This window comes from Dipteris shenzhenensis, chromosome 22 (assembly GCF_047967505.1).
Source record: "Dipteris shenzhenensis isolate YYH24624 ecotype China chromosome 22, Dip_SZ_1.0, whole genome shotgun sequence".
NCBI lineage: Eukaryota > Viridiplantae > Streptophyta > Polypodiopsida > Gleicheniales > Dipteridaceae > Dipteris > Dipteris shenzhenensis.
In genome coordinates this window covers 26,943,681-26,956,538 of record NC_141617.1, presented here as the reverse complement: position 1 = coordinate 26,956,538, position 12,858 = coordinate 26,943,681, and the positions used below count along the sequence as shown (strand labels likewise).

At 41.6% G+C, this 12,858-nt stretch overlaps 1 protein-coding gene and 1 pseudogene across 1 annotated transcript; both read left to right on the top strand.

Annotated features, from left to right (window-relative positions):
- The first annotated feature begins 5,785 nt into the window (after positions 1–5,785).
- On the top strand, positions 5,786–6,621 carry LOC147887947 (uncharacterized). The gene has a single exon (XM_087393862.1). The coding sequence runs from the start codon at positions 5,841–5,843 to the stop codon at positions 6,513–6,515; it is 675 nt and encodes a 224-aa protein (XP_087249988.1). The 5' UTR covers positions 5,786–5,840; the 3' UTR covers positions 6,516–6,621.
- Positions 6,622–11,716: 5,095 nt separating this feature from the next.
- Positions 11,717–12,523, top strand: LOC147887946 (uncharacterized; annotated as a pseudogene).
- Positions 12,524–12,858: the final 335 nt, after the last annotated feature.

Below are 12,858 nucleotides of genomic sequence, written 5' to 3'. Positions count from 1 at the left end.
ACAAGGATGGGTTAGGGGACTAACAAGGGGTTATTTTTTTAAAGAGAAGTGGGAAGACTGAGACAAGTGGAGGGTTAGTAAAGCACATAGGTGATGGTAAGGGAAAATTGTGTGTACTGGTGTGTGTGTGCATGCATGCATGCGTGCATGTGTGTGTGTGTGTGTGTGTGTGTGTGGGGGGGGGGGGGGTGGGTGGGTGGGGGGGGGGGAGGGGAGGATTCCAAGTGAATTTGAAAACAACATAAGGAGGTTGAAATATTAATGAAGCATATACACGTGAGTGTGTTGGAGAAATTGGAGGAGAGAGAGAGAGAGAGAGATAGAGAGAGAGAGAGAGAGAGAGAGAGAGAGAGAGAGAGAGAGAGAGTGTGTGTGTGTGTGAGAGAGAGAGAGAGAGAGAGCACACGTGCATGCGTGCATGTGTGTGTGTGTGTGTGTGTGTATGTGTGTGTGTGAGCATGCCCTACACATGTGTGCACACGAAGATAGGAAGATTTCGAGGACCCCAATTTTGATCTGTTAGTGATAGGAACTATTCATATTTTGCATGCTAGGACTAGATGTTTATTTGCATGAAGATAGAAACGGATTGTTGATTGTGTAGCTAGTGGTAGATAAGGTGATGGAAAGAGCATGCACATACAAAAAGTAGTCGCACCTCCCCGAAAAAAGTAGTTGTGACTATTTTTGTGATAATGTTTTGTTCGTAACTCGAATTTAGGAATTTTGGTATTGTTGCAAAGCTGAGTATGGATTTTTAGAAGAACTTGAGGTTTACAGTAGGAGAGAGGGTAGAAAACTTAGAATACGACATGCAACCATTTTTTCTTGAAAAAGGTGTAGGGAAGCTGGTGTTATTGAGGAGCAAAGGAAGTTTGTGAGTGTCTTGGGATTTGAAGAAGGGTGATGCTTCCACTTTGCGCCATACCAAAGTCTTCCTTGTGTATGTGAGTCCCCTTTAATCATCGTTCTTGTCTGTAGACACAGAAATTAAAAGTGTGGGTCGAAGAAGTTATAATTTCTGCAAAGTGTGTTAATGAAATACATGAGTTGCTGATACCTTTCTAGTGTTTGGCATATGTTTGTGTGTTATAGGCCTATAATCTAGGTCACCCATGGTCCTCTGGTTTCTCTCATCACTATTTTGGAGCCCCCATCTAAGAGTTTTCTTAGGAATTTCCTATGATTGAGGAAAGCACTTATGTCACATATATACCTATTGTTTCAAGAGCGAGATGGCCCAAGATTTTCCCAAGCTTCTTGGATTGTCTAATGAGGATTCTTCTCAATTCATCAAAGATATAGAGTTCACAGCATTGCTAAATGAAAAAGATAGACCCATAGTTCTTTTACAAATCCTACGCTCTTATTTCCAAGGTGAAGCAAGGCTATGGTTTCAGAGTTTTGTTCAAGGTGTTTCATGAACCCAAAATTAGGATGTTGAATATTAGGAGGTAAGAGCTACATTTTTGGTCAAGTATGCACATGAAAGGGATATAATCAAATCTAGAAGGAGTTGTGTGACCACCAGCAAACATCCAATCAAAAAGTGGACCACTACCTAAACCAATTTGCTAAGCTCTGACAAGAATGGATCCTTCTTTGCATCCTGAAGTCCACTCAAAGTACTGAAGATTAACAGATTTGTTGCTGGGCTCATGGCGAATCTCAGATTGAAGGTGGAATTCAAGAATCCTTGTCACTTTGATGAATCTATTGAAACTGCACATGCCAAGCAGTGAAAAATGCATCAATTGGTTTGATCAATGTCAAAGCTTGTAAATCCTGATTGGGATGTGTCTGTGTTGCCTTATATGCCAAGCCGTGATTTTCTTTTTGATGTATCAACTCAACATGCTGGTAATGCCAACGATGCAATTGGATACGATGTAATGAAATGAGAGGAGACCAATGATGTGATAGAATGTGACAAAGGACTTTTGCCATCCCCAATGATAGGTGTTGCAATTTCATTTATAGAAGGTGGTGAAGGACTGCTTGATTACACTTCAAACTCTCAATTCATAGATGAGGAATCGTTTTTAGCCAAGGCCAATGAAGTGGAGCTAGAGATGCTTGAAGGGGGTGATGAAGAAGAAGCAAAGAGCTCTTATCGGTACAAGGCTCAATTAGAAGAGGATCCAAGATATCTTGAAGAAGGACCAAACATGGATGCTGAAAATAAGGAGGATTTTTATGTTGTGAAGAAGAGGAGAAGCATGTGATTTATATTTCCAACTAGAAAGAAGATTGTTTAAACGTGACAGATGCTCAGCATGATGGAGAGGTAGATGCTTGGGATGCATTTATGCAACTAGTCCATGAGGAGGAGACAGTTATGGATGAAGGTAGACAAGAGGATGGGCATGAACCGTATCAATCCCATTTTGATCAAGACATAGTGCCAGTGAAAACAAAGTGTGAAAACAATGACAATGATAATGAAGAGTAGGGAAACAAGCCTATTGTAGAAGCTCTAATGTAGAAGGATAGGATTCGAAGATTCTCATATGAATATGCCTCTTGATGCTATGGATGTACTGCAAATGCAAGCCTATGATTTGGATTCCTTTGACAGAAATATATATCTTTCCAAATCATGTGAAATGAGGAAATCTTAGATGACCAGGTAAAGGTAACATGCCACATGATTCAATGCATGATGCATCTTATGGAGAGTTCCCAAGTAGAGTTATATAGGCAAAAATCAATGGCAATCGAAAGATTCTTGATTGGGGCTTTGAGGAGTCAATTGAGGGATTGGATTTGAAGATGGCATGCATATGGGAGAGATTAAAACATGGGCTACAAACGTTGAAGACACATGGACAAGAGACTCAAATATGCTTGGATGTAGGTGGCTTGAGGCAATGTGGCTAGTATGAAAGGAAGGGTTTACTTCCTTTTGACCTAGGAGGATAACAAGGAAAAATAAAAGGATGCTATTCGACATGAATGTCTACAATTGAGGGGTGGGAAAAAGTGATAGGTAGGTCTTGAGGACCTGATATTTAAATTGCTAGCAATAGGAACTAGGTGGAAGTGATACTATTGTACATCTTAGATCATGTTTTGCATGCTAGGACTTGTAATGTGCACAATAGATGAGAATGAAGAGCAAGATGAGATTGTTTGATGTTTGATGACAAAGTCCACAGTCACAAAAAAACTTATGGATGGATGAAGCAATCTCTTCAATGTAGGGAAGAAAGAAATTTGAAGTATTTACCAAGACAAGTTGCCCTCTAGAAGAAACAACTACACATAGTGCATGGTGATGTGGTGGCATCCATCAAGTTGCCAATGCCTAGATTGAAGCATAAGATCAAGAAGTTAAAACCAAACTAGACACAAATAGATCTGTAATTGCAAACATAATACCTTTAAAAATCCAACAACATATATGTATATAGATAAAGACCAAACATGATATGCATAGAAACCTTGTATGCACATAACCTTGCAGCTAGCAGACCATAGCCCAACAAGTACATTCTATTGATTAAATCCACTCTTTCTTCAAATTTTGAGGCACATTATCCATAGAATCTCTCGATTATCTTTTTAAATTTCTCCTATTCAACACTTCCATATGTGGGAATGTGAACCGTTGAGAACTTGGGACACATAACTACAATTTACAACACTACTTTTAGCTCATGAAAGTGAGGACCAAATGTTAAGGCCATCTGAAGGAAAGCTTTTTAAAAAAGCCCTTTTTTAGAGAAACAAGAAAAGATACACTCCATACACATTAAGGTATATTCTTCTTCAGCTTGATAATATCAAATAATATATGTATACGTGTATTTTTCCAAATAATTATGTGGAATATTTTCCAAGCGTTTTTCTTGTATTAATTTTAAGTGCATAGTTTTGATCATGTTTTGATGCTTCTCTAGCTAATCCTAATGCTCCCTATTAATTTATATGATAATTGTTTCATGAAATAGATGGTTAGCATGTGATTGTGGGTTTTGTGTATATAATTGTAGGCAACAATCAAAAATTCTTTTGTTTCTATCGTTATAATCACTTCTTATGCCCACAAGAATGATAGCTTTAGAACCAACATAAAGAGACATAGTTAATCTCATTCAAACCCTAAGCACACAGCTCAACTTAGCACTAAAATAAACCACAGTTCACAACATTACTTTTAGCTTTGGAAAGTGAGGACCAAAAGCTAAGGCCTTTTGAAGGCAAACCAAGAATATACCCTAAAATACACACTTCTTGCTCATTAAAATCTGTTCTAATTTTGATAATGTATAATAAATAGATGTATACAACCATTTTTGGCAAAGTAGTAACTTGTTAGAATATTTTTAAGCATTTTATCTCATTTTTAAATAAACCTTGAGGAAGCTAGCATGTAACACACACACATGCATGCACACAAGTACACGTTGATGAGAGAAACTAGATGATTGTAGGCAACCTTTATGATAGGCTTCTAACACACGAACATACACCAAACACTAGAAAAGGGTCAACAACTCATATATCTCATCAACACACCTTGCGACAATCATAACTTCTTCAAACCACATTTTTAAATTTCTGTGTTTGCAAACAAGAACACCAATCAAAGGGGACTTTCATACACAAGGAAGACTTTGGTTGGTGCAAAGTGGAAGCACCACCCTTCTTCGAATTGCAAGACACTCACTAACTTCCTCTGCTCCTCAAAAAATCAGCTACAAAAAAATGTCGCGTGCTATATTCTGAGTTTTTGACCCTCTATCCTGCCAATCTAGACCCCAACTTTTTCTAGAAAGTCATAGACCTCAATCTCAGCTTTGTGGAAATAACAAAGACTCCTACAAATCAAAAGTTATCGCAAATATAGTGGCTGTTGCTTTTTTTGGGGAGATGCAATTGCTTTTGTTATTTGCATGCTCTTTACCCACTCCTCCACTGGCCTATTTACCACTAGTTTCACAATAAACAATTAGTTTCTATCTTCATGCAATAAAAAAAGTTGTCGCACCTCCCCAATTTCTAGCCACCTTTGGCTTACACAGGCAATCATTTTTGCTTCAATATGCCAGGGTAGCATTGAGCAATACATGCTCTAAGCAGCATCGAAAACCGTGGGATGGTGAGTCTATGTATTTGGTTCAACCACTTTGCACCTCGTATCTTTTTGCTAATCCACTATGCTCTCATTTTCATTCTCTTCCTCCTCTACTCCACTATGTCTTGGGCCTGACTTGAACGCATAGAAATATGTGACATGTTGTTGTGCCCAATTTATGTTAGTCTCTTATGGCGTTGTCACCTCCTGCAATTTGATTTGTCGCCACAATAGGGTCTCATTGTGCGGTGGCGTCGTTGTGCCCAGGTGGCAAGGGTTTGGTTTTGTTTTGAGTGCCGGCTTTTCTGTGTGAGGCACTAACACCCACTAGATGACTCATGGAGAACTCTTTCCCCCCATCTTATGAATTTAGCGCCACCTCAAGTGTGGACTCAAATTCCCCTATACATCTCAAGGTAGTCGATGGTCACGGCAAAGACAATCGAAAAAATCTTATTTGTGTTTCAAACCATCGGTTTTCTACAATTTAAATCTTTGAGCCACAACTAACCTGAGAGCGGAGAAGGTACCAAGATCCATATGGACCCAAGTATGCAGGGCATGCCTAAGGCCCAAGACCACACTAAAATTCCAAACAAGTGATCATGCAACTTGGCATCCCTGAAATCCAATGAGAAATCGAGGTGCAATACCGATACTAGGGGGGAGCTCAACCCAAAGTCACTCAACCCAAAGTGTGGGAAATGAAGCTATATGTAAAGCAAGTGCTTGGAGGTAAGTAGCAAGAGCTGGGCAATAGATGGGCTATAGCTATGGCTATGGCTATGGTTATGGCTATGGATATGGCGCCATAGCTCCATGGCCCTCCTTCATCTCTCCCAGATTGCTTGCTTTGCCTTCCTTGTCCATCCATCGATCTCCTCTCTGTTCCCATTACCTTAGCTTCTCCATCAATCCTGTTCGTCAGCTCAACCCCCTCTTTGCTCCACAACCCATCAACAAAAACCCATCTCCCATTCACCCCCGCTATTCCTCCCCTCGCAACGGCGATCCTGAAGAGTCTAGTCCTGCCGAGAAACAGCCAAATGCAGGGAACGAGAAGGATTTTTCCGACGTTGAATCTGTAGACCAAGCAGAAGAAGATGCTGAATTAGCCGGCGTGGAAACCCAGGATCTCCCTTCCCAGGGGGGCATCTGGAAAAAATTTAGATGGTTTTGGAGTTCCGAGAAGGAGCAATCTCCACCAGAAAAACTAATCGGATTGGATGATGAAGTATTTGCGGTACAATGGCGTGATATTCTCGATCCAACGTCAGAAAACCTTCTTGCTCTTTTGCTAACTGGCCTGCTCGGCTTGGCAGTGGTGCAAATATTTTGGCAGTTACTATTGGTAGCGATCGCCATAACCGTAGCTGCTTTGAAATACTCCGTCATAGCAGCAATTCTTGTTGCCCTTCTGGTTGTCTTGCTTTAGCTGCATATCAATCTTGAAGCCTATGAAATTGGAATTGAGTTCATCTATGAGGAAGCAGTAAGGCATCGTCTTGGAACTCGCAGAAGACTGATATATATTCGTCAGATTTAGCCCTTTTGAAGTGTTTACTGACTTGAATGTTTTAACCTTAAATTCTATTGATTTGCTTTCTTTAGTCACCTTCTTCCTTTCTTCTTTATTTCTTGTTTTCTCTCTTTTGTTTATTTGACATATTTTAGTAAGCACTCGGTTTGCCCAAGAGACTCAGTGGGTCTTTAGAAACCCAATATAGCTGCTTATGCTTGGGCACTGATGACGACAAAAGTGTTGCTTTGCTTGCTAAGTATGTCTTACTTATGTTTTTCAAAAAAGTTTTGTTGCCTCTTTTTTCTTCTCTTTCGTTTTCTCTTTTATTTTCTGTGTAGATTTGTGGACTTTAGAACAACAAAAAATCTAAATTTGTATGATTGGATATATTCTAGTCTTACAAAGGTATATATTCAATTTTATGGCACATGATTTTGGCACATAATGCAAAAAACGGAGACGCAGATGCTTATGGGATTCATAACGTGTTTATAATTGAAGAGATGGTGCATGAGAGGGTTTATGAACCTCTTCTTGATGTGTGACTATGCAGGTCATTCCGAGAAAATGTGCTGTCGGTTCTCTCTTGCTGTCCATGCATTGAGCACATACCCTTTTCTCCGAGTTTCACACTTGAATTGGCAAGAGCCTCTCCACATACACCTGATTACTCTCACGATCTTGTTGGATAGTTTCTCGTATCTATGGGCTCTATCATCGCCTTCTTTTCTGTAGAAAAATATGATCTTATATTTTTTATCTGATTTGGTTCCCATTTGTCAATGAGTTTCCTAAGTAGGCTATTGCATCTACTTCTCTTCCAAAAGCTCATTTGCTCCCCGTTTTCCAAGCTCTTGCTATCAACTGCCCACAACATATTGCTCTGTTTGGTCTTTTAGGAGGCCTGTATTCTTTTAAAATGGAGATTGCGTGTTTTGGCATATTGTGAATGTTGTAGAGGTTGAGAAGTTTCAGAGGCAAGAATCAGAAGAATGGGGCAACATGGTCTAGTTTGTATTAACCTTCTTTTGGACTTTTTTCAATACATTCCTTGTGTTTGTTTGATAGAGCAGTGAGGGCCCCCCTAGAGTGGTGGGGGTGGAAGGACAAGAAGTACCATATTATTAGATTTCATGCCTTGTATAACCGCCTCAAGTAAGAATCCATGGATTTCTCAAGTCGCAGCAATGAGAACAAAACAATCACTATAATCAAGCCCTGAAATACCTGGCGATCTCACCACCCGGCCATAGGTCATGTACCTTGAACCACATGTGAAGCCTCATGTCAAAACGATTGAGGATTGATAGTTAGAACACATGCCCCTTTTATCAACCTACAACTTTTTGCCAACTGGGCAACACAATTGGACTTACTTTACCTAAGATGTCCCTAGCAATGGGACCTTGACTTGTATTTATACAAGTAGCTGTCCTATATTTGGCACCTAACTTGAATCTTAAGGGTTTATGGCCTAAAATAGCCTGATTTTCCACACGTTCCTAGAATAGCTCTTACCATGGCATCAAGCTCTAGACTCAACTTTAGGTTGTTTCTAACCCTTGGTTAGAATATTCCCTACCCTCTACTGATCCAATATTGAGTTAGTGTGATCTCAATTCTTTGTGTGTGTGTGTGTGTGTGAGAGAGAGAGAGAGAGAGAGAGAGAGAGAGAGAGAGCAGGCGCTCGTAAATACACATATGTATATCTATTTTCTATACGTACATACATATTTATGTATGCATGCATGTATGTGTATGTGGGGGGGGGAGAGAGAGAGAGAGGGGGGGGGGGGGAAGGGGGGTGGGTGGGTAAATATGTCGTCCAATGCCCATTTGGTCTCTATTAGTATACGAGACAAAGTATAGTACAATGTATGAAATGCCACAAGGAACAACAAAGTGTGTAGTACACCTCTACTAAAATAGGATGATACAATGTAAGATGGGTGTTGCTGAGATGTGCCATCATCAAAACCTATTTGAGATCTAAGCGTCGTGTGATCAAAACATTCCAAGAATTCCCTGTCATTTCTGACAAACTACCCCCCCAATCCGAGAATATGCTTGCTATTTGATTCACAAGAGGTTGCAACTGACCCCAAAAACCACTGGATCTTTGTATATCTCTCCCCTTCTCCTCAAAAAAAAGGTCTAAGAATCTCTTATTCGAATATTTGATGAAGCAATACATGCAAGAGAATCATCCTCTAATCTTAGAAGGAGAGATGCTTACACCTCTTCCTTAAATATCCCCAAACTTTTTATCAGGATGAGGACAACATGCAGTAAGACCACTGAGCTAATTCCATGGCCATAGATAAGCCAGTACACAACCTGGATATCATACAGGTAGCTCAGATTTCCTCTATTCTTACAAGCCACTAACAAACTGGCAGCAACTAGATGCCCGTAGAGAGTTGATGATGCACTTGAGACTATTGGGGCTCTTCGTGTCAGAGACATGGGATGATTGGGGCTGCTACGACTTAGAAGCACTTCCAACTCTGGAAGACTGCTCAGCAAAGTAGACAGCTGGGAACATATATCTGATGTGGACTGATTAATATGCAAACATGCCCCAAATTTGATGTCTATGTAGCAGTCTAGAGCTGACCCACCTTCAGGCCTTTGAGTACCAAAAGGGGGACTTGTGCTCCTTCTATTGCTGGATGTCTTCCTGTCTGTTGTATGCCAGAGGAACGATCTAATAAGATTAGGGGTTCAAAGGCACCCTACAGGGGCAAAAGACACTGGATGGATGGCAGTGGTCGTACGGTTGTATGGGGCAATTCCTGCTGCTGCCGTGCAGTTGTACGGAGTTCTTGATCATTGCTGGTACGGATGGCTGTACGTGATGTACGGCTGCACGTGCGACGGCGTACGTGTCTGCAAACCAGTTGTGTAGGATGACGTATGGATTGTTAGTCTTCTTCCACGGGCTGTATGGAACAGCCTAGCCATTAAATGCAGGCTGTACGGAGGTGTTCCCTGCTCTTGTACGGCTGGTACATACATATTGTACAGGGCATTAATTACAAGGCTGTATGGATTGCAGCAGCATACATAGTACGGGGTGTACGGAAAGCACGGGCTGCTTGATGGCCATTGATTACAAGGTGATGGCTTTGTGGTTGTATGGGTTGTACAACAGCCACCCACGTGCCCCTTTGATATATGGGATGCTACTAAGTGGCTGAATAGAGGTTCATCTCAGCTTGATAGGGCAGGCTTTGAGTCCATGAGGGTGTGCACTTAGCTCATGAATGAGCTCGGTTGAGATTTTGGTTTCATGAGGATGCACCTATGCACTCATTCCTTCTAGTGAATGCCCGTGAGCATTGGCCTGGTTTGTGAAGACACTTGCTTGGCAGAGTGATCACAATGAATGCTTGCAGAGATTGTTTATGCTTCTGAGCACCGGGGGCAGCTCAGTTATGCTTTCACCCATTGTTTGGGTATTCCAGTGAGTCAGTGGACACTTGTCTCCCATGTTAAATGCATGTGTTTGCACTCAGTATGGATGCCTATGGTCACATGGGTGTGACTCGTGAGAGCAAAGCTCTGCAGCCTAATATGTTGTGATACTGATGCATACTGAGTGAGGGAAGAGCACTAAATGGGAGTGAGTTGTTACTCATTGTGTAATCTACTCGTGGGACTCTTTTCAATTAACAAAGAAATACCGAAAGGGGCACCAAGGCTTTGGGGCCAGTCTGTGTCTTTGTACTTGAGCAGGAGCGCTCTAGCTCCCCGTATCTGTGTTTGGAGTGTTTGCTGTGTATCCTAATGTAAAAGTTTTTGGCTCGTTAGTGTTCTACCACCCTCTTGTCGGCCTTGAGGCTGGTTTCATGGTTCCGTTGCCGGGACATCATCATCTTTCTTAAGGAGGTGAGCCTGTGATTGTCTCTGCTGAGTGTTTGCTGTAATTTGATTACAGCAAGAAGAAAATTAGCAAATATGTCTTTGACAGATAATGATTGGGATATGGAGGGGCAGTCTTCCCAGGATGAGCAAGAAGAGCAATCTATGCATGAGGGTGCCTCCCAAGATGACCAAAATGTTGAGGCACAGCAAGTGGTAAATCCTTTTGGTGTGAGTGCCTCTCAGTCGAAAGGGTCAAAAGGGGTTGAGGATGCAGAGGATGCCGATGCTATCTTTAAGGCACAACTAGTGAGCGCTGTGGGAGCACTCACGTAGCTCACGCAGGATCCGTGGTTCTTTGAGTTTATGCAGACTCCTTTGAGGTCTAAGGAGAGAAAGAAGCATTCTCATTCAAGGGAGCTTAGTGGGATTCAAAAAGAGCCATTTGGAGTGAATCCATTGGATGGACAACCTCGAGTAATGCCAAATGTATAGGGAGTTTCAGGGCAGCAGCCCTTTCAAGTCCTGGTATGGTTATGCATGGGGGTGATTTTCAGAATTCAAATCAAGGGCAGCAAGCTTTTCCCCAACCCTTTATGCATCCAGGGTATTTTGGTGGGGGTTCAGTATTTCAAGCAATGGCTGGTCAAGCTAATGATGGTCAAGGAATGCTTGGAAATTACCCCGTTGGTTTTCAGCCTGGGATGCAAGGGATGCAAGGCAATGTATTTGGGGAAATGCAGCCCACAATGCCTAACATGCTGTATGGCAATATTGGCATGTAGCTAGGAATGCAAAGTGGAAGTTCAGGGACCTTTGGAGCTCCTGCAGGGATGTTTAGTATGCTTGGGGCTGGTTTGACAAACCCTCTAATGGGTAGTGGTAGCGCAGGACAGGTTGGAGGGAATGCAATTCAACATCCATTTTTGTAGCCGCCTATGTATGATAATCTAACACCCAAAGTGAAGGTAAAAGATTACAAAGAGGGTGGTGCAGCAGTGAAGTTGGAGACCTTTAATGTTCAGGACAGGTTGAAGGCACTCACTTTTGTGCAACAGTTTGATGCAGCCTTCTCAGGGGGGAACTTCACTGAGTCATCTTAAATGCGAAAGGCAACCATCTTTTTGAAGGGGAATGCTGTACAGTGGTGGACAAATTTACTGCTCCAAAATAGAGCACCCATGAGTTGGGTTCAGTTTAAGCAGGTGTTTTCAGCTACTTGGTTGACCACTACCTTTGAAGTAGATTTCATGACAGCATGGCACAAGTTGGATGTAGCTCATTGTCATAACTTGGAAGAATACTACAAAAAGTTTGGGGAAGCTCTCTTGCCGGTCAGCTCCTATAGGCATGTGCTCTTGTAAGAACAGATTGAAAAATACTGTTGTGGGCTGCCAAAGGAAATTAGACACTGCTGCACTAAAACAAGGGTTACCAACATATCTCAACTCATTGAGAATGCTACCATAGTTGATGCATTGCTGTTGGGAAAAACCAGCGGGTATAAAAACAGTAAGTTTGAGTATTTTAAGAAAGCAGGGAATGCTTCCAAGCCTCCTTTTAACGAAGGGAAGAAGCGTGATTGACCAGGTTCTAATTCGCTATCACGTGAGGAAAGGAAAGCCTTGATGGAGGCTAACAAATGCTTTCAATGTAAAGAAGAGAGCCATATGGCATGGAATTGCCCAAAACGCAAGCTTAAAGGAAAAGGTGATGATAGGGAAGAGCAAAAAGGCAAGAAGCCTAAACCATCTACAGGGTTAATGCCCGATGTTATCAGTGAGCAGCCTAATGATGGTGCTATAGAGCTTTGCAAGGCATGGGGCAAAGTTAGGGATCATATGACATTGATTTTCTTTGACCCAGGTGCTCGTGCAAATTTTCTCTCTTCTGAATTGGCAGGCAAACTTGGAATCTGTGCAGAGGAGATAGGGCCTATGAGTGAAGCAGGATTGGCTTGTCCTGGGTTTAGCACTCCGGCTACCTCTATCATTGGAAAGCTCCGACTACATATACAGAGCTTTGTGGACAGCGAGACAGTGAGGAATTTTATATAATGCCTTACGGGTTGTGATGTTTTGCTGGGAATGCCTTGGTGTCACAGAGTACATGCTTTGGTGGACACGTATAAACGGAAGATCTCCCTAGAACATAGAGAAAAGAAGCATACTTTGGATGTCAAACTAAAGGGAGAGTCAGTCCTTGTTGTATTTGCTTCAGCTACATGCTCAGTGATGAAGCATCATATTTCTGCGTATTTAGTTTTTGCGAAGGATATTAAGTCTGATGATTCACAATTTGTAATCTCTAAGCTAGATAAATAGTGGACATGTTTTCTTAATTAGTTTGCAGAGTGTTTTTTTGACTCGTTGCAACTTCCACCTGAGAGGCC